The 20,871-nt window shown below is 61.7% G+C and overlaps 1 protein-coding gene across 9 annotated transcripts; it reads right to left on the bottom strand.

Moving 5' to 3' along the window:
* Positions 1–1,891: 1,891 nt before the first annotated feature.
* PIK3R6 (phosphoinositide-3-kinase regulatory subunit 6) lies at positions 1,892–20,606 on the bottom strand. 9 transcript variants are annotated; one of them, XM_039703763.1, is made up of 21 exons: positions 15,768–16,056; positions 14,848–14,931; positions 14,112–14,203; positions 13,869–13,937; positions 13,268–13,400; positions 12,371–12,440; positions 11,846–12,029; positions 11,059–11,206; positions 10,706–10,792; positions 9,761–10,199; positions 8,934–9,018; positions 8,150–8,266; positions 7,518–7,628; positions 5,941–6,031; positions 5,365–5,435; positions 4,517–4,607; positions 4,222–4,329; positions 4,064–4,134; positions 3,416–3,528; positions 2,637–2,810; positions 2,225–2,365 (listed from the first exon to the last, which is right to left on the bottom strand). In XM_039703763.1, the coding sequence occupies exons 1-20, from the start codon at positions 15,898–15,900 to the stop codon at positions 2,654–2,656; spliced, it is 2,454 nt and encodes an 817-aa protein (XP_039559697.1). In that variant the 5' UTR covers positions 15,901–16,056; the 3' UTR covers positions 2,225–2,365; positions 2,637–2,653. The 9 variants fall into 9 exon arrangements, with proteins under 9 accessions (XP_039559702.1, XP_039559694.1, XP_039559693.1 ...); XM_039703768.1 differs by lacking the exons at positions 4,064–4,134; positions 4,222–4,329; positions 15,768–16,056 and adding exons at positions 16,985–17,080; positions 20,364–20,606 and having other exon boundaries at positions 1,892–2,365; XM_039703760.1 differs by lacking the exons at positions 4,064–4,134; positions 4,222–4,329; positions 15,768–16,056 and adding exons at positions 16,985–17,080; positions 19,969–20,044 and having other exon boundaries at positions 1,892–2,365.
* Between the last annotated feature and the right edge of the window lie 265 nt (positions 20,607–20,871).

The raw sequence follows: 20,871 nt of genomic DNA, 5'->3' as shown, positions 1-20,871 counted from the left end.
GCAGATTCAGGGGGGTCACCCCTCTGCACAGCTCCAGGATGGACCGGCTCCTGTCGCTGCAAGGCTTCTCCCTGCGAACCTGGACTCCAGCAGCTGCTGCTGTGCTGAGGCGGATAAAAAGGGCACAGCTCCCCCAGGTAATCGGCTTCTAAGGAGGGCAGCGCTGGCAGCTGAAGCAGCAGCTGCATTTCAAAGCGTTCCAGCTCTTTCTGAGCCGCTCACAAAGGCTCAGGGTGTGCTGCGTGCGGGGATGAGCCTGACTGCTGGCAGATCCCCCATTAACACGCTTTGTTCCTCAGGTATTACACCATAATAAGACCGGGAGAAATTCTTGACATCAAAATTGCTCCACTCGTGTTTGAATTCCCGGGAGAAGATAACATCTTAATAAAAAGTTCCAGCTATTCTTGGCACGGGGACAGCTCTATCTCCAGAGCCATTCCAGCAGAGCATTGTGCTGGCACGGAGGCTCGCCGCCAGAAGAGAGGGAGCTAATTGCCCTGAAAGCTTCTGATGTACAGATGATGCGGGATCGATGCATGCAGAGAGAGGAATGATCGCCCGGATCCTCTCCTTGTCTGCAGCGCTTCCTGCCGAGCCCACAGCGCGGCAGGGTGACACACCGCCAGGCCATTTGCATATGCCACGCTAAATGTGCATCTCCATAAATATTCTGCTTTCTGCAGCTGCCTGCCTCGGGGCCTGTGAGCCGCTCGGGCAGATGTTACTGAAACCCATCCCTGTGCACAGGAAGGATGCGCTTCCCTGGCCGGGGAGTACCTGATAGCTGACAGCAGCCTTTGCTGCGGCTGAAGGACTCCGAGGCTCATTTAAACCCCATTTAAGGTCTTTGGATGACACCAGACCACCGATTTTCCATTGAGAAGCAGAACTTACCTCCTGGAGAGGGGCTGAAGTCTGTGCCTTGGAGGTGAAGGCAGGGCAGGTGAGGAGGTTCAACCCAGGAACGGGTTAAAAGAGGAAGGTTGGAAACCAGTAACTTCCAGCTGGGAATAACCTGGGATAACTCATGGTGAAGGAGAACCCCTGGCATGGAGCGAGTGCACCTGTGCCCAGGGGTTGCTTTGGGGGCCCCTGGTTAGTGAGGACAGAAATGAATTCCCTTCTCTCTCTGGGGTGCTGCTGTCCCTGCCTGGCCGCTCCAGCAGCCGGAGGAGCCAGCTCGGGATGCAGGGCGGGTATCCCATCCCGCCCCCCGAAATTCCAGCCTGCACAAGTGCCAGGCTCCTTCCTGCCACCCGGAACGCACTTTTGAATTGATGGTGATTTCTGGATGTTATCATTACACCAGGTTCCCATTCCCCACAGATTTAGGTACAGACTACTTGAGGCTCCTTCCTGCCACCCGGAACGCACTTTTGAATTGATGGTGATTTCTGGATATTATCATTACACCAGGCTCCCACTGCACCCCACAGATTTAGGTACAGACTGCTTGGTGCCCTGCTGCTGTATCCAATTCCTGTTAAAGCCCTCATCCTTCATAGCCTTTACCAGCCAGCCCTTTCTCCTCCTCCGAGTCACTCATTTCACTGCAATCAGCAGCCAGGAGCCGGGAATAATTAATTTTTCTCTGCCGGGGCTCGCCCCCATCCCGGGGGACGCGGGCAGGAGCCGCGTGGAGCGGGATTGTGTCCAGGCGGGTGTGGAATATCCCAGCGAGGGACGCTCCACAGCCTCCCTGGACGATCTGTTCAGGGCTCGGTCAGTGCACAGGGAAGAACTGAGCCCCTCGTCCAGGTGGAGCTCCTGAGCACCCCAACCACGTACAAACACACAACGACCACCGACTGGCAGCTTCAGCTTGGGTTTGTCTTCATTTCCTTCAGTTGGCACTAAAAGGATTGCACCCCCCGGTACAAGTCATCCACAACACCTATACAAATAATTTATCATCCATCTACAACATTTACAGCTGTACAGAACAAACTGCACACCAGCCCCCACCCCAGGCCAGCTCCAAGCCTTTTGGCTTTCTGAGCCTTTTCTTGGCGTGCAAACCCCACAGGAAGCCCCGGAGGGGCAGGGGGGTGCAGAGGGGTCACCCTTAAAGCCCACACGATCCCAACAGGAGCTGCTCGTGCAGGGTTCCCTGAGGTACCGAGAGCTCCTGCCGCCCCTCAGCTTCCTCCAGGGACACAGTGTTTGCTGCCGCGGTCTGGCACTGGGGAGCACCACCAGTGTTTGGCTTGTGAGGTGAAAACCTGGCCCTGCTGGGCTGGGAGACATCTCCAAAAGAAATATTGCTGCTGCCAGCTGCCCTGGGCTCCCCAGGACAGGCAGCACCGCCTCCCGCGGATCTTCCTCGCTCTTCCCGAATGGAGAGCTCAAAGCTTTCCCTGACCTGTGCCAAAGGTGAAAGCTCAGTCCTGCAGCACGGCTGTGCCCTTGGCAGGGGCTGTCAGCCACTGTCACACTCCACAGGGCAGGGCTGTGCCCTTGGCAGGGGCTGTCAGCCACTGTCACACTGCCACAGGGCAGGGCTGTGCCCTCCGAGCCCACCCAGCTCTGCTGGGGCAGCTCCTCACACCATTGCCATGTGAAGTCACCACTGGTGGCTTTTTTTGTGTTTCCTTTCCCCGTGTCCTCTGTGCTGACCCCGTGTCATCACTCACAGCTTCTCCCGTGTCCTTCAGGGGATGACTCCTGCAAAAGTGTTGATGGGCAGCAGCAGAGACTTGGGCAGGTATTTCACAAGCCCCACGTCTTCTGTTTCCTGAGGGCTGAATTTCGTGGTCCTCGTCTTCTGCAGACAGTAGCTGGGCTCGAGGCAGGGAGACACCTCCAGGCTGGAAGAGCACAGAACACATTTGCTGTGGCAGTTCCGATGTGATCTCGGAGCAAAGCCCGGCTCTCCCAGGCCAGGTGCAGCTGCATTGCTGCTCTCTGCGGCTGGGCTTGGCTGCAGAGATGAGCTGTCAGTGTTGGACACAACCCCGGGGCCCTGAGCCTCGCTCAGTGTGACTCAGGAATTCAGTTTATGTCGGCTGGACCCTGAACCACCAGCACATCCCGAGCCCTGCAGCTGCTCCAGGCACATTAACCCCGCCGTGTCCACAGGGCTGGGTCCTCTCCCACCCTGCAGCTGCTGGAGACCCCGGGGAGGGATGCAGGCAGTGCAGAGAGCATCAGCACCCTGATGCAATCCATCGTTCAGGGGATCTGAGCTCTGCTTGTCCCTGGAGGTGCCTGCTTTCCTCCTGCCTCAACGACTGCACCTCTTGTGGGAAGAACCATTTTATTCCTCACACCCCCTCCCGAAAACACAATTGTAGGAGAGCCCCAGCGTGCCCTGCTGTCCCTGGAGGAGGAAGGAGGGGTTTTGTCACGGGTGAGGGTCGGGGACAGGAGGGCATCAGGCAGATGTGCCGAGCTGGCACCCCAGGGCTCTCACCCGACCACGTCCCTGTAGGTTCTCCTGCTGTCCTTGTCCAGCTGCACCGTGAAGGGTCTCTGCTCTGGGCTCCTGACCTTGATGCTCCGTGTTCTGAACCTGTTTGCCACAGCCTGGAGGGGCAGAGGAGGGAGAGCTGCTGGGGCTGCCCCTCCCAGCCCGGGCTGCGTGCTGGCTGTGACAGGCACGGATAATGACATTCCTCTGGTTTTCTTTTTAACTTCGGATGTGACACAAAGAGAATCCTTTCTCTGTATTCTGAACCTGGCACTGACCAGCAGGGATGGGAGTGACCAGCAGGGATGAGAGTGACCAGCAGGGATGGCACTGACCAGCAGGGATGAGAGTGACCAGCAGGGAGGGCAGTGACCAGCAGGGAGGGCAGTGACCAGCAGGGATGAGAGTGACCAGCAGGGATGAGAGTGACCAGCAGGGAGGGCAGTGATCAGCAAGGAGGGCAGTGACCAGCAGGGAGGGCAGTGACCAGCAGGGGTGACACCCAGGGTGTCTGGGGTTTTGGCTCAAACATCCAGACTTTTCCATGGGAAATAATGACAGGGTGGCCCCAAAGCCCTCTCCTCCCCCCGGGGTTGCCCCTTTCCCTGCTGCTGAAGGGATTTGGGCCCTGAGGATCCCACGGGCACTCACTGAGAACGAGCGTCCTGCCAAGTTGCTGGTCCTGATGATTTCGGTGACGATCACAGTCAGGCAGCCCAGGTCTGGACAGAAGCAGAGGGTTGTTCTGGGGCCATGGCACAGCCTCAGCTCAGCTCTCGGGGGCCCTGCCCCACGTGTGGGTCACTGACTGTGGACACGCGGGACTCCAGCAGGCTCCAAGGGCACAGGAATTGTGTGGGATCGTGCCCGGGGTGCAAAGCTCAGAGGCTGTGTGGGGGCCAGCTGAATGAGGAGGGCTGGAGCAGAGGGGAGATGCTGAAATCCTGTCTGAGCCTCAGACACGTCATTCCTGAGAAAACCCCCACCAGACCGTGGGCACACCAACATTCCTGTCACTGATTCCACCCCAGAGCTGGCACCAAGGACCATGGCCAGATTCACTGCACTGAGCACCAGAGACCTCAGGAAGGAGGAAGAACCCACCTTCAGCCTCCTCAGCAGGGATGGCTTTCATCAGCAGGCCCGTGGAGCGCAGGGACAGGGCCAGCTCCTTCTGCCGGTCACTGAGCACGACCTGCGGGCAAGGGGCATTGTCCTGGCATTGCCCTGGCAGTGCCCTGGCAGTGCCCTGCCATTGCCCTGGCATTGTCCTGGCAGTGCCCTGGCAGTGCCCTGGCAGTGCCCTGGCATTGTCCTGGCATTGTCCTGGCAGTGCCCTGGCAGTGCCCTGGCAGTGTCCTGTCTGTGTCCTGGCATTGTCCTGGCAGTGCCCTGGCAGTGTCCTGGCAGTGTCCTGGCATTGCCCTGGCATTGTCCTGGCAGTGTCCTGGCATTGTCCTGGCAGTGCCCTGGCATTGCCCTGGCATTGCCCTGGCAGTGTCCTGGCAGTGTCCTGGCATTGTCCTGGCAGTGTCCTGGCAGTGTCCTGGCAGTGTCCTGGCAGTGCCCTGGCAGTGTCCTGGCAGTGTCCTGGCAGCGCCCTGGCAGTGTCCTGGCAGTGTCCTGGCATTGCCCTGGCAGTGTCCTGGCAGTGTCCTGGCAGTGCCCTGGCATTGTCCTGGCAGTGTCCTGGCAGTGCCCTGGCAGTGTCCTGGCAGTGTCCCTGGCATTGTCCTGGCATTGTCCTGGCATTGTCCTGGCAGTGCCCTGGCAGTGCCCTGGCCTGGCGAGGGCTGGGCACAGCTTGTCACAAGCACAGGGGGCTAACAGGCTCACCACAACCCGCTGTCCTTGCCGGGACAGCAATTTCAGAGGGAAGAGGGAGGGTCAGTGCCCCTTCAGGAGATCTGTGCCCGGCTGGGGCAGGGACTGGGGTGCAGGAGCCCACTCACCCGCCTGTAGGTCACTGTGAGATCCATGCCAGGCCCATCCAGGGCGCTTTTCCTCTTGGTTGTGCTCAGCTCTGCAGGAGGGAACCAGGTGGGGTTGGCTCTCCCTCCTCCCACCTGTCTGTGCTCAGCAGAGGGATCCCCCATGGGCTGAGCCCCCCAGTGTCCCAGCACGGCCTTCTGTCACACTGTGTCCCTTCTGTCCCTCTCCTGGGAGCTGTGCCAGCGGGACAGACTCGCTGCAGGCTCTGTGCCAACCTCAGTGACAAACACGCACTGGGCTGGCACCGGAGTGCAGCGACAGAGGAGCTGGGTGGCACGGCTGGAACAGCCTCCAGGCACTCCTGCTCCAGCCCCGGCAGCTCGAGGAACTGCATTTCCCTCAGGAAAAACACCTGGCTGTGAAGCCAGCTTCCTTCCTCGACTAAAGCAGGGCTCAGGCCCAGCAAAGGCACAGAGTGCAAACCCCGGCAGAGCCAGGAGCCCGCGGCCACCAGGGCTGGCAGCAGCTGATCCCCTGGGCCCAGGAGATCAGGAACGAGGAACATTGCCATGGCCTGGAGCTGGGGGGACACACACCTCTGTGCGAGGGGCTGTCCTGCACCTGGGTCAGCAGCTCCGTCAGGAACACGTCCTCAGCTGGCTCCTGGGCTGGGTCCTGGAACAGGAGCTGGAAGAGAGGAACAGCCCTGGAGGAACAGCCGTGAGAGACACAGCCCTGGAGGAACAGCCTTGGGAGAAACAGCCGTGAGAGACACAGCCCTGAGAGGGACAGCCCTGAGAGACACAGCCCTGGGGGAACAGCCCTGGAGGAACAGCCCTGGAGGAACAGCCCTGAGAGGGACAGCCCTGGAGGAATAGCCCTGAGAGACACATCTCTGAGAGACACAGCCCTGAGAGGAACAGCCCTGGAGGAACAGCCGTGAGAGACACAGCCCGGAGAGGAACAGCCCTGGAGGAACAGCCCTGAGAGCCACGGGCAGTGTCCCCTCCACTGGGTGTCACTGTGCCCTCAGAGATGTCACTCCCTCGTCACCGGAGCGCTCCCCCAGGCCAGGCTGAGCTGCTGCTGAGCTTCAGGGGACGCCGTTTCTCTCTGACCCAACCTCAATGGCCAGCCCACCCAGCCCTGGGGATTATTTCCTCTCCTCGGGGCTGTCTTGGCCAAGGTGTGCCGAGCAGGTCCTGCAGCTCCTGTCCCAGCTCCGGTGCGCCTGGGCTCCCACCGGGGCAGCTCCTGCAGCCGGGCAGGCACAGGGGCTCCTCAGGCAGGAGGGAGAGCAGGGCAGGCTCTGCAGCAGAGCCCCACACCCTGCAGGGCAGCAGAGCAGCTCGGTCTCTGTCCAAACTCCTCATCCCTGCCTGAACCACCCACGCCCTCACTGCCAGCCTTCACCTCCGAGCACAAATGAGTGGGAGGACATCTCCCCGGAAAATCCAAATGCCCAGGCACAGCCCCAGGTGCTCCCAGGACTGGCAGGCTGTGGGCTATTAGTGGAGTCCTGGGGATGTTCCACCAGGAATGACCAAAGCTCTCTGCAAGCCTGGTGCAGGGGCTCCTCCTGGGCTGCAATAAATGCCACAGTGGCTGTGAGCGGAGCTCTGTGCATCAGCCTGGGCTTTGGAGGGGCTGCCAGAGCTACCAGAGGAGCAGAGACGGAAGGGTTAATGTGGTATGTCCAAATTTAGCCCTTCTTTGCTGTCCTACCAAATGCCAGGCCTCGCTCTGATAGCACCTCAGAGCAAAGGTGGCAGGAAATAAATCAAATGGCGCTGCAGGAAATCCTGCAAAGCCCTGCAGGTCCAGGGAGGTGCTGGCAAAGCTGCTCAGCACAGCCCTGCTCGCTCCCAGCACCTCCCAGGGGGAGGCACAGGGCTCCTGAGCACCCCGAGCCCCGCAGAGCAGGACCCCTGACCCTGTGGGGGATTTCAGGGCTCCCCTGTCTGAGCTGAGGTGCCCACACGGCCCTGCCAGGGGCGTTGTGATGGGTTTTTTTTACTGAGTGAGCCCCAGGGTCAGGGGCTGCGGGAGGGACGGGCTGGGGAGCGGGATCCAGGCTCGGGTCTGCTGGAACCCCAGCCCCCCGGCTCTGCACGGCTCTGCCAGCCCTGCAGGGCTGCTGCAGGCCCGCGGCTGTGCCCGCTGTGCCACCCACCTTGGCAGAGTGCAGCTGGAAGCAGACGGGCTGGGTGCCCATGCGCGCGTAGTAGGCGATGACATCGGTGAGGAACGGGTCGGTCACCAGGGCCCGGCTCGGCGACCACGGCTGCGGGAAAGCACAGGCTGCCTCAGCCCTGGCACTTCTCAGAAACCCTGCCACAAGGCCTCACACCTTCCCGGACCCCGAGCAAGGGATGAGCTGTCCTCTGGCCTCGCCCCTCACGGGGGGCAGGAGCTGTGCCCACCTGCAAGCCCTTTCTGTGTGGGCTGGCAGTGGTGGCTCAAAGTGCCGGGAAATGACAGCTGGGGGGATTTCAGCAAAGGTTTTCTGTCTTGAAATCTGCCATTTCCTGTCCTCTGGTCAAAAAAACCCATCACAGCAAACGGCTTTTGTGGGCTGGGGCAGTGTCAGACACGGGCACCTCTGGAGGGTTTGGAGGGGAAATCTGTGCCTGGGGATGGAGAGCCCTGCAGGGCCTGGGAGGGCTTGGAAAATGTCTGGGGATGGAGAGCCCTGCAGGGCCTGGGGAGGGTTTTGGGGGGAAATCTCTGCCAGGGGATGGAGAGCCCTGCAGGGCACAGAGCCCTCCTCAGGTGTTTTTGGGACACAGGAAGGTTTCCTCGTACCATGGTGGCCAGCTTGGGGATCATGTGGCTCAGGGTGTTGATGTTGCTCTCGTACCAGGGGTCAGCCCTGCCCAGGTACCCGGCCACCTCGCACAGCTCCTCGGGGCCAGCGTGGTCCTGCAGGGAAACACAGACACAGCCTGGGGAGTGTTTCCTTTTCCTGGGCTTGTGTTGAGCCCAACGTGAGGAGAAGGTCCTGGAGAGCCCCTCCCAGCCACTGCCAGCCCTAAACCCAGCTCCTGTGGGACGTGGCTCACACTCCTGTTCCTGCTGCCAAGCATACACAGGGGGCTCACCACATCAGGAGCCATGAGGAGGTAGAGAGACCTGAGACATTCCCCATCCCTTCCCCTTCCCTGCTCAAACTCATTTAGCAAAACTTCCCTGAGGAATGAAAAGAAGGAATTCTGATTCTTTAACAGCCTCTTTGCCAGGGGTCACAGCCAGCTCTGGGCCAGCTTAAAATATCCTAAATGCAATTGGTTCTTTACCTCTGTCCAAGGGGAAGGGACGTGCCTGACATAAACCACAAGCAGAGACTCACAGACCAAACCTTGGCCATGGCCAAGGAGGCAAAGGCCTCAATGCTTCCCCTCAGCATCTGGGAGGGGGGAAAGCAGCACTCCTCGGCTAAACCTCACAGATCCCTCTGCAGCTGAGGCCTGGACGCAGAACGGAAGGGGCTGTGACCCCAAACTGAGCCCAGCAGCTCGGTGTTGGCTCCCACCCTCCCTGTTCTGGGGCCAGGGCAGAATTCCTGATCCCTGCCCTCCCCGGCACTCACGGCAGCAGCAGAGGGCACCACCGGGATGTGGTAGAACTGCAGGTCCAGCCTGGGCGTCAGGAACACTCGCCGGGCTTCCCGTTTCCTGGGGTGCAAGCGGAGCTGTGCCGAGGGCAGGGGCCGAGGGCAGCTCCTGGCACGGCTGGCAGTGCCAGGCACTGCGGCCACCCTGCCACGGCCCCCTCGCTGCCTCCTGCCCACCATGTGCCCTGGGCTCCAAATCAAGCAAGAGGAGGTGGTGGGGAGCCTCGGAGAGGTTTTTGTCAGGGCCTGGTGTCCCTGTGCACCCAGCTCTGCCCCCAGGCTGCCCACACTGTCACCCACCCCCCCGGGGAACCAGCGGGGACAGCCAGCAGGGAAACAGCTTCTCTGGAGGAATTTTCCCTTTGGCACGGGAAAACACCCTGCCTCGTTTGTTGTTGGTTTAACCGACCCCCGGACAGAGGGGAGGGCTGGCTGTGCCCATCACTGGGGCCATGAGAGCCCCGGACAGAGGGGAGGGCTGGCTGTGAGCATCACTGGGGCCATGAGAGCCCCGGACAGAGGGGAGGGCTGGCTGTGAGCATCACTGGGGCCATGAGAGCCCCGGACAGAGGGGAGGGCTGGCTGTGCCCATCACTGGGGCCATGAGAGCCCCGGACAGAGGGGAGGGCTGGCTGTGAGCATCACTGGGGCCGCGAGAGCAGCCGGTGCCAGCCGGGAGCGCTCGGGAGCCGGACACCGGGATCCGAGCCCGCCCGGGCCCCGCTGAGCCCCAGCCCGCCCCCAGCCCCCCGGCTGCTCCAACAGCCTGCAGGGCAAAGCCGAGCCCGGGAGGCCGCGGGTACCTGAGAGAGTGGAAGGCTCGTGCCAGGCGGCCCAGGATGCGATCGTCCCCCAGCAGCACCACGCGGGCGGTGTGCAGCCTCTGGAGCGGGGCCGCGGGCTCGGGGGGCATCCCTGCCCTCCTGGGCAGCCTCCCGGGGGGCTTCCCGCCGGGCACAGCGCTGCCGGCCTGCAGGAAGGGCACGCTGTCCAGCGGGGACGGCTTTTTCTTGATGCCGCCCTTCCTGTGCAGCCGGGAGCGCTCGGCGTCGCTCGGCTCCTCCGGCGCCGCCAGGTCCCGCTCGATGCCGCTGTCCGTGGACAGCACGGAGAAGCGGCTCTGGCCGCAGCAGCCGCAGCCCGGCAGCTCCTCCGGCATCTCCAAGGGCTCCAGCTCCTGCCCCAGGCACTCGGGCTCGCAGCTCTGCGACAGCGGGCGCACGAACAGCACCAGCTCCTTCCCTGCGGGCACCGAGCGCCTGAGCGGCACAGGCGGGCACAGGCGGGCACAGCTCCTCCTGCCCCGGCTCCCCTCCCCTCGGGGAACCCGCAGAGCTGAGAGCTCCGGGGGCAGCCTGTCCTCAGCCCTGCTGCCCTTTGGCAGAGTCGGTGCCGCTCCAGTCCCAGAACCCCAGGGTGGTTCGGGGGGGACCTCGGGGACGATCTTGTTCCCATGCCCTCCACCAAAGCAGGCTGCCCAGAGCTCCATCCAGCCCGGCCCTGGACACTGCCGGGGTCCAGGGGCACCCACAACAGTCGGGCACCCTGGGCACGTCCTGCTGCAGCCCCAGCTCCTTCCCCTGCACAGCCAGGAGGAGGGCAGGGGCAGTCAGCACCGACCTCCCGAGCCTGGCCCTGGGACAGCGGCGCCCAAACTCCCTGCCCACGGCTCAGGGCCAAGTGACCCCTTGGGGACAGGAGCCCCAGGCTCAGAGCCCACCCAGCACCCCCAGCCCCGGGGCACTCACAGAGCTGCTCATCCTCTGTCCACAGGTGGAAGCTGGTGTTGGGGCTGGGCAGAGGGGTCCCCTGCAGCTCTTCCTGGGGAGCATTCCCTGGGAAAACAGGGATGCTTGGAGCATTTCCCCACACGGGAGGACGAGCCCCAGTGCTGAGCGCTGGCTGGGGCAGCCCTGGGGCTCTCCCAGCCCAGAGCTCCTGGGCAGACGTGAGGCTGTGGGGGCCCTGCTCTCACACACCCAGCCATCACCGGGAGTCCACACCGCTGCTGGGAGGGAGAAACGAATGGGGCAGGATGACAGCAGGGACACCGCGGGGACCGAGGGCTGCCTGTGCCCCTGGCAGTGTCTGCCTGGCTCACCTGCGGGCACGGAGCCCAGGAGCCCGCGGTAGATGCTCTCCAGCCGCGCCGTGTGCTGGCCCCGGTCCCAGCCCCCCTCGCTGCCCGCGCCCTCCACGGCCGCCACCACCTGCTGGAACCAGTGCTCCACGTCCCCCGGGGACAAGGCCTGTCGGGACAGGGGCCGTCAGCACCGGGAAACGGGGACGGTCCACGCCGGGGCAGCGGGAGGGGCAGAGCCCTGCAGAAATTGCTTCCTGGGGGACACGAACGCCCTCCTGTCCCCAGCAGAGATGCTGCCTGGGCTGGCTGCTTACAGCTCCTTCTGTGGCAGCTCTGCAGCTGAGGGGCACCCTGTCCCTGGGGCATCCCCAGCGGTGCTGGCCCTTGGGGTGGCTCTCGGGACACGGGGACAGCAGGCACACGAAGGTGGCCTTGGAGTGGAAATGGCCGAGTGCCCCTGCAGGGTGTCTGAGGCAGACACTGGTGTCACTGCGGCCCCACAGCTCCTTCCAGGAGGGCTTGGAGAAAACTGACTGAAACCTTTCCCCTGGGAGGTTCCTGCAGTGCCCAGGGGCTCCCAGAGGAGCTGGCAGAGGCTCTGTCTCAGCTTTGCTGGGCAGAACCAACACTCAGACTGAAGGCTCCACCTCCCTCTGCTGCAGCCTCTGCTTTCCATTCCAAGGGGGTCTGAGCTCAGCCTGGGGGCTGCAGAGCAGCGCTGGGGAGCTGGGGGGTTTCTCCCCTTGCCTTTTCAATGTCCAGCCAGGGCAGACCGGGGGGAGCACGGGAGGAGCTGCTGCAGTACCTGGAGTCGCGCCCGGAGGCCGGGGGTGTCGCAGGTGTCGCCCAGGGCCGCCTGCAGGGCGTGGGTGACCACGCAGCTCATGCAGCCCCGGGGGCTCTGGGACTCCTGGGCCGCCGCGGTGTCGGTGGCCAGCGCCTTGCAGATGGCTTCGGGCAGCAGCTCGGGGTCAGCAAAGATGAAAATCCTGGGGGCAGAGGGAGGGGAAAGGCGGGGGTGCACACTCACATCAGCGAGCCCAGGGCTGGCAGGAGCGGCTCCCCTCTCACTTTTTCCCTGTTGCTGTTGATATTCCCCTTCTCCACCCTGTGTCCCCCCCCGAGGGCAGCTCCCTGCCTCCCAGAATATTCTGGGCACAGCAGAATGTGCCCTCCCCACGCAATCCCAGTGAGGTGCCCCCCGGGGGTGTCCCCCACGGCCTCGAGGGTCAGGCCCAGGCTGTCTGCTGCAGCCAAGGGTGCTGGGACAGGACAGGCTTCCCTGGGAGAGCGGGGGGCGAAAGCACGGCCCCCCGAGGGCAGCGCTCACCTCTCCTGGTAGGGGAAGGGGGCGGTGCGCAGGCTCTGCTCGGAGATGACCATCCTCTGGTACAGGGTCCCTGCGGGGGCACAGACACCGGCTGGAGCTGCAGCAGCGCAGCCCTCGGGGCTGCTCCAGCCCGGCAGGCTCGGGAGGCTCTGCCAAGCCGGGGAACACCCGCTGAGCTCAGCTTAAACAGCCCAGAACTGGGCCAGAGCTAAAAACAGCCAAGGACAAAGATAGCCAGGCTCCAGAAAAAGAAACCCCCGTCTATTCCGGGATGATTTCCTGTGTTTCCCTTCCTTTGTTTAGGGCACTATGAGCTTGGGAGCGGAGGTGGAGGCGGGAGGAAGAGCTCTGTCCCCAGGGCCACACGGGGACGGTGCTTGGGGACATCTGAGCAGCACCAGGGTCTCTGCATCAGGAGAGGCACTGCCCTGCCCCTGCCCCGGCTGAGGGTCCATCCCGGCCCAGGGACAATCCCCCTGTGGCTCGTGTGCTGCTGAGGGGAGCCCTGCTGGAGATGCCCTCTCTGAGCCATTCCTGCCCCGGAGCTCAGGGGACAGAAGGTGCCCCTTGGAGCTGCATCCCGAGCACTGGGGAGGAGTGCTGGGGCTGGGTTGGGGCTCCCAGAATGGCACCAAAACTCCCCAGCAGCTTTCTCCTGCTTCCCCTCCTCCCCACAGGGTGTCTGCACCTTGCTCTGCTCTAAAGGATTCTTTGGAGGGATTCTTCTTTCCTATTAAAGAAAACTTGAACTGGAAGAACTTCAGTGAGAACAGAGAAAAAGAGCACAGAGAAAAATAACCCAGGTGTCCCTGGGCTTGCTTCCTGCACGGGGCTGTTCCCTGCAGCCCCACTGACAGCTCAGTACCCCGGGCAGTTTTAGGGCTGCTTTCCCCTTACCTGGGGCTGTCCTCTCCACCTGCAGCCTGCTGGCATAGTCCAGCCCGATGGTGCAGAAGGGCTTGGGCAGGGTCAGCAGCCTCTTGCAGAAGTCATAAACCCTGGCACAGAGCTCGTCAGGGACGCAGGGAGCCTGCAGGGGGACAGGGAGGTGACAGGCAGTGACCCTTCAATCTGCCCCAGTGCAGCCCCGGGCTGGGAGGGCACCAAACTCACTGCAGGGAATTCACTACAGATTGAAATGCAAAACATGGGGCAGAACCAGGCCTGCAGTGCTTTGGGAGCCCCCAGCAATACCCACTGCAGCTGGGGCACACATTTGTTTAGCCAGGTTGTGGCTTCCTGCACGCACTGGCAAGGGCTCAGGTGGCAGGAGCTGGCACTCTGTGTGCCACAGGGACACGGGACATGGGACATGCCACAGGGACACGGGACATGCCCAGCTGAGCTGCCCAGGGCTGTCCCAGGGCTCTGCTGGCTCTGAGTGGCTGCTCCAGGTTCCGAGTGGCTTCAGGTGGCCTCTCCGGTGGCCCTGATTCCCTGGACGCTGCCCCAGGCTGGTGTGCCAGGGTGCAGGCTCCCTTTCCCGGGCCCAGCTCACCTGGATCAAGGTGTACATCAGCGTGTGCAGCAGGGGGATGATGTAGTGCCGGAGGTCCCCTCGCTCTGCCTGCGGGGCAGAGGCAGGGAGGGCACAGTCAGCTCCTGGCAGGACACTGCGTTGGGCAGGAGCAGCCCCAGAGCCCCCAGCGTGGGCCAGGTTCTGTGGGGCGGCACTGTCCCCTCCCGGGGGTGGCACTGTCCCCTCCCGGGGGTGGCAGTCCCTCCCTGGGGTGGCACTCACCCTCTCCAGCTCCTTCACCAGGATCCTGACCAGGACACAGCTGGTTCTGGGGTTCTGGTCGATTCTCTTGTGCAGGGTCCAGCGCAGCATTCCTGAGGAGGGACACCAGGGGAGTCAGGGGGACAGGGGCATCAGGGAGCTGGGCCCTGCAGTGCAGAGACCCCTGGGACACGCTGGGACACCCCTGAGCCACCTCCTGCTCCCAGCTGTGCCCCTGTGCCCCTGCCCTGGCCCTGGGCACAGCACGGCTGGGCTGGGTTTGGTTCTGGAATCCCTTGGCAGTGGCTCCTACAGATCCTGGGGGAAAGGAGGATGTGGAGTTTGGTTCCTTGCCCTGTTTGTGCCCAGCTGCTTTCCCCACCCGTCCCACGGGATCTGGGGTGCTGCTGGTGCCAGCGCTGGCCCCGGGCTCCCCCTCAGAGCAGGGACAGAACCCCTGAGCCCTGAGGTGCCACGGCTCATCCCAGCAACCCCAACTTTAATCAGGGTGACACGGGCTGTGCAGGGGTTGGTGTCACACAGGGTGACACAGGGTGACAGACGCTGCTGGGGCTGTGCAGGGGGTGTCACCCAGAGTGACACGGGGTGACAGACACTGCTGGGGCACGGATGCTGCTGATGCAGGGTTTGGCCCCTCCCGGAGGGGGTTGGCAAGGGCGGGTGAGCGGAGCCCTCCTGTCCCCTCTGGGGCTGGGGCAGGCGGTGCCCGCGGGCCCGGGCGGTGGCCGTCCCTCACCTCGGTCGCTCTGGCAGGAGGGGTGGTGCCCGTCCAGCTCCCGCAGCAGCGCCCGCACCCGCCGCAGGACGTCCGACTCCAGCTCTGCAAGGGACAGCGGCACCTGAGCCGGGCCAGCAGCCGGGGACAGCCCGGACAGAGCCCTCCCATGGCATCAGAGCCCCCAGAGCCCCCCAGAACCCTCAGAGCCCTCCCCACGGCACCTGAGCAGGGCCAGCACCCCGAGGGGACAGCCCGGACAGAGCCCTCCCATGGCCCCAAGACTCCTCAGAGCCCCCAGAGCCCTCATGACCACAGTGGAAACCACAGAGCCACAGAGTGTCACAGAGTGTCACAGAGTGCCACAGAGTGCCACAGTGTCCCACAGAACCCCAAAAGTGCCCCCAGCCCGGGAGGCTCTGCCTGCCTGGAGCTGGTGGCTCCAGCCTGTCTCACGCCTTGCCTTCCAGAGCTTCTCCTGGCAGCACGCTCGTCTTTACAGATTTGCAGAGGGCAAAAAGCTGAACTTTCTCTTCGTTGTCTCACCTTAGAGAGGATGTAATTGCCTCGTATGTGTGGTTTAATGAAATAACTGATTTTTTCCTTGCTTTTTGTGAGCAAGCACAGGTCCAGCCTACAGCTTCCCAGCTGGGCTGGCTGTTGCTAAACTTAATACCCCAAACGCTTGAAAGATCCCTCAGCCATCTCTCCAAGCAAAGAAATCTAAACATTTGGCCAAAATCTCACTTCTGCCTCAGAGACAAGTGCGAATATTCAGAAATGCCCAGCTGGGTCAGGCACTGCTGGGAATGGCTCTGGAGCTGTGCTAGGGAAGAGCCCAGGCTCAGAGCCCCCAATTCTGCCCTGCTGAGGGATCTGGGGGTGCACGGGAGCCCCATCTCTGCCACAAGGCAAAAACATCCAGAGGAGACCGGGCTTGCCTCGTTTGGAAGTGCCATTGCAGAAATGTCTCGGCAGCTTCTCCTGCCTCACCCTGGGTTTCCTCTGAGGGGTTTGGGAACTCCCCGATGTCCCTCTCCTGTTTATTGGTTTGGCACACGGGAATTCTGCCATAAAGGGCTCTTTGGAATGTCCTGCTCCTTTCCTGTGTGTTTGTGACCGCCAGGGGAGGCTTTTCCTGAGCACTGCTATCAGTCCTGGCCTCTGCTCCTCATCAAAGCAGCCCCAGCACCGAGGGTCCCTCGCGGGGGGCAGAGCTGAGGTTGGACCCAGCACAAACAAGAGGCACTTTGATCTAAAAGCAGCAAAAAATAAACCCAGCAACAAAGAGCAGTGGCTTGGAAATGGAATAAAACCTTTCAGCATTGACATCCTGACCCTGGGAGATCAACAGCACCTCTGGAACAGCGTGAAAATGAAACATGGGGGGAAATGGACCGAAATACACCCAACAGTAATAATAATAACAATAAAATATACTACTATAAAATAAAGCTAAAAACAATAATAAAATATGCTATTATGAAATAAAAATAAAAACAATAATAAAATGTACTACTATGAAATAAAAAATAATAAATAATAATAAAATATACTACTATAAAATAAAGCTAAAAACAATAAAAAATATACTATTATGAAATAAAAATAGAAACAATAATAAAATATACTACTATGAAATAAAAAATAATAAATAATAATAAAATATACTACTATAAAATAAAAATAAAAAATAATAACAATAAATGCTACTTATAAAATAAAGATAAAAGCAATAATAAAATATACTACTAGGAAATAAAAATAATAATAAAATATACTACTATGAAATAAAAATAATAATAAAATTTACTACTATAAAATTTAAAAATTACTATAAAATAAAAAAAATTAAAAATAAAATATACTATATAAAATGAATGTAATAATAAAATTTACTACTATAAAATTTAAAAATTACTATAAAATAAAAAAATCATTTAAAAAATAAAATATACTATATAAAATGAATTACTTTAAAACTCAAATGCTTTGTCAGCTGTGAGTGCCCCACACTCAGCAAAGCTTTTGGCTGCCCCTGCACTGCTCTGTGCCCCAGCAGCACCTGCCAACACCTTGGGAAGGGAGAAAGGGGGTGTAGGGCTGGGTGAGGGGTGATTCACGGCTCCCCTCGCGGCCCGGGCTCAGCATCACCCACCTGAGCTCTCCATGGCCGGGCCGGGCTGCAGCTCGCGGGGCACCAGCACGGGGCTGCTCAGGGCGCTGGGGCATGGCCTGGCAGCCGGGACGGGGCCTGCAGAGAACGGGAACAGCTGGGCTGGGAGCGGCCTCCGGACCGACCGGGGCAGCACAGAGGCACCGCAACCCCCTGGGACCCCCTGGGACCCCCTGGGACCCCCTGAGACCCCCTGGGACCCCGTGGGGCAGAGACCGAACAGCTGGGCTGGGAGCGGCCTCCGGACCCACCCGGGGCAGCACAGAGGCACCGCAACCCCCTGGGGCCCCCTGGGACCCCCTGCGACCCCCTGGGACCCCCTGGGACCCCGTGGGGCAGAGCCCAGGGGGAGCACAGGCGGTGTTTGGGGCAGAAACCCCAGCCCGGAGCCGCTGGCACTGCCAGTCCCGGAGCTGGCACTGCTGCTGGACAGGCACGGCGCTCCCCGGAGCTCGGGAGCACCCCGGCCAGCCCCGGGCTCCCGCGGCCGCTGCCGGAGGCGCAGCAGCCGGTGCGGCTGAAGGTGTCGGTGGCTCCCCACATCCGCATCCTCCTGGCACCGCGGGGGCGGGCGCTGCCGGCCCGCCACAGCTGCCAAATTTAGCAGAGAGCGACCTGAGCCCGGCCTGCCCGAGAAGCTCTGCTGCTGGTTCCCTGGTGCCCCAAAGGGCTCCTGCTCCTCCCTGGCAGCAAGGAGCAGCTCAGGCTGAGCCCCGGGAAAACCCAACATAAAGAGACAAAGCAGGTCCCCGGCAGGCTCAGAACCAGTCACGCTGTCCAGGGAGGACAGGCAGGTGTGTGGGAGAGGAGGACGAAAGGACACGCACAGGAGCAGGCTCTGAGGAGCAGCGGGGTCAGGCAGGGTCCTGCCAGGCTCCAGCCACTGCTTCTCCCTCGGCCAGGACCAGCAGGGGAGCACAAAGGAGCAGAAATTCCCCTTTTCATGGGGATGTTTCGAGCAGCACAGGAACCCAAAGGAGCAGAAATTCCCCCTTTTCCCTGGGGATGTTTCTGAGCAGCACGGGAACCCAAAGGAGCAGGAATTGCCCCGGTTCCCTGGGATGTTCTCTGCCTGCTCTGCTGCCCAGGTGAGGGCACAGCCCCTCAGCCCTGCTGTGCCCACCCCAGAGCCAGCAGGGCAGGCAGGGATGATGCCAGCCCTCAGGAAGGGTTCTGGGCACAGAGCCCCCCTCCAGCCAGCCTCTCTGTCTGCCACAGCTCCTCAGAGATTCCCTGGCCCGAGGAGCAGGAGCTGTCCCCATTTCTGGGGATGGACCCTGACTGCTCCCAGCCCCTGCTGGACTCAGCCCCTTTCCCTGGGAGCCCCTCCCTGCTCCCCAAAGGTTGGGAAGGTTCCCTGATCCCCACCAGGAGGGTTCTGTGCTCTCTGCCCCCCTGGATCTCCTGCCTCCCCTGCAGCAGACACGAGGCACAGCTCATCCCAAAACCGGGTGTTTTGCTGTCTGCCAGCTCAGCAAGACCAGAGCCTTCTCTGCATTCATCCCACTTCTTTGCAGAGCTGCAAATCTCTGCTTCCTCTCTGCAATTCTTAAAATACCCATGGCATCAGCTGGATTTCATTCCTTTTGCAGGGAAAAAAAATGAAAAAGGAAGGGCAAGAAGGGAAGTTGCAATTCTCCCTTCGGTTTCAATAATTCTGAGAGTCATAGGACAAAAACCCCAAATGACCCCAAAGCTGCCTTCCCCAAGAGTTTGGGGCAGTTTTGGGGAACACCTGGCTCTATTCTTAAAGTACAGGACTTGGCAGTGAAAGTGCAGCTCACCCTGACCCTGGCAGAAAACTTAAAGGGAACTGCAGGGTTAAAGGGAACCCTCCTGTTCCAAACTGCAGGTGCTGGACACAGCCAGAGCAGGACTGAGCACCCCACAAACCCCCCTTGGCCCTCCTCTGCAGGGCAGCAGCCGGGGGGGCACGGTCAGAGCGGTTTGTACCAGTGCTCTACCTCAGCCCAGCTAATCCCAGGTGAAGTCCCATTTTGGGACCCTCCAGCCTCTGCCTGTCCATCCTGTCCATCCTCTCCATCCTTTCCTTGCTCATCCCACTGAGGCTCCTTCCTCCTAAGCAGGGATTCCATTTACTGGGGCCCAGGTGTGCACAAGGAAATTGTCACCTCCCTCCAGGGCTGTCCCTTCCCTAATCCTTACAGGCAGGGGGGAACACTGGGAACACGCACCCTGAATGCTGGGGACACCACCCTGAGTGTTGGGGACACCACCCCAGTGCTGGGGACACCCCCCTGAGTGTTGGGGACACCAGCCCCAGCCCCCTCTCCCTCCTCTGAGGGCTGATCACGAGCACCAAAGACACTGTCACCAGGTGGGTTCCAGCAGACCAAGCATCACCCTGGTGGCCTTTGGGTGTGTCTGGAGGGTGCTGGGCAGCAGCAGGGACAGGCGGCAGGTCCCTGTCCCCACGGGGTCACACGGAGCCCAGGCTGGGCTGCTCCTTGCTCCCCACGGAGGAGGATCCCCGTTCACTCACCCTTGGCAGGAGAAGGGCCCATCCCTGCAGGAAGCACAGCCCGTCCCCACAAAGGGCATCTCCCTCCTGGCCCCATGGCTGGAGCTCAGCCCTCGGGGTGAGACTGAAAATCCCACTGAGGGCTGGGGACGTGTCCCTGCAGGGGAGGCACTGCAGCCCACCGTGGTGACCCAGGCTGGCCCTGGAAATGGGGGGCTGGCTCCCCAGAGGCCTCCTGCTCTCACAGGCTCTCAGCACTCGGAAATCACTGAACCCCAACCACCCCCGAGCAGGTGAAACACGAGAGGCACAGAAATAGCTGCAGCGAGGCACAAATAGCTGAAGCCACGAGAGAAAACCCAACCCAAACCCTCGGGTGCTAGGAGCTGGGCTGGCAGCAACGAGGCTCCCCTGGGAGGCTCCAGCACGTCCAGGATCCTCTGTCTGCTCCCGGCACACCCTGCCTGCACCCCGAATGCCATACCTGGGGCTGGGCTGGCCTGGGCCATGTCCCTGTCCCCGTCCCTGCCTGCCCAGGGCCGCCGGAGCCCGGCGGGACGCGGAGCACATCCCCTCGCTCTCCCGGTTATATTTATCCGCTGCAAAGCCACCTCCCCGCGCCTCCTGCAGCCCGTGTTGAGTTACAAACTCACCGCCCGGGCACGGCTGAGCTTTTTCCCGGCACGACTGAGCTTTTCCCGGCACGGCCGAGCTTTACCCCGGCACGGCGGAGATTTTTCCCGGCTGGTTTGTCAGCTCCAGCGCAGACACGGAGAAAGCCGCGCCTCGCAGGGGCACAGCGAGCGGCCGTGCCCCCTCGCAGCCCCCCTGAGCCCTCCCCACCGCTCCCACCCCCAGCCAGGGGCACCGCACGGGTACCGTGAGCGGGGTCCAGCGGCGGAGCGTCCTGCGGGAGCGGCGGGCAGCGCTCAGCCCGCGTGGGGAGGGACCCGCATGGGCTCGGTGTCGTCACGGCACCGAGAATGGCCTGGGACAGCCCCGTGCCGCCCCCGTGCCGCCTCCCCCGCCGTTCCTGCGGGCGAGGCTGGCTCCGAGAGCGGCGCAGCGGAGCCTGGCACGGCCCCGGCCCCCGCCCGGGCTTCCTCCGGGAGCGGCACGGCTGGAGCGCGGCGCTGGGCTGGGAGGGACGGGGGGGACGGGGCGGGAGGGGGACGTGGCAGCTGAAGGGCTGGGGATCTGACATTGCATCCTCTGGGCTGCCCCAAACTGCAGCCGGCAGTGCCAACGCTGAGAAACGGCTCCAGCAGCATCCCTGACCCCTTCATCCCCCACACCCCTTCATCCCCCACACCCCTTCATTCCCTACACCCCTTAACCCCTCAGCCCCGGCGCTGCAGGGCACCCCAGCAGAGGCAGGGGCTGTGTC

Source organism: Passer montanus, unplaced genomic scaffold (genome assembly GCF_014805655.1).
Source record: "Passer montanus isolate IOZ18808 unplaced genomic scaffold, ASM1480565v1 scaffold168, whole genome shotgun sequence".
Taxonomy (NCBI): domain Eukaryota; kingdom Metazoa; phylum Chordata; class Aves; order Passeriformes; family Passeridae; genus Passer; species Passer montanus.
This window is presented reverse-complemented; position numbering and strand designations above follow the sequence as displayed.

What these genes read in the sequence shown, in the direction of transcription:
- PIK3R6 (XM_039703759.1), bottom strand. Translation starts at nt 15,900, where the DNA reads ATGGCAGAATTCCCGTGTGCCAAACCAATAAACAGGAGAGGGACATCG. An exon ending in CAATGGCACTTCCAAACGAG is followed by an intron (nt 14,932 to 15,767) that starts GCAAGCCCGGTC and finishes TGTCCCTTGCAG; the next exon opens with AGCTGGAGTCGGACGTCCTG. An exon ending in CCTGGGCTCCGTGCCCGCAG is followed by an intron (nt 10,793 to 11,058) that starts GTGAGCCAGGCA and finishes CTGTTTTCCCAG; the next exon opens with GGAATGCTCCCCAGGAAGAG.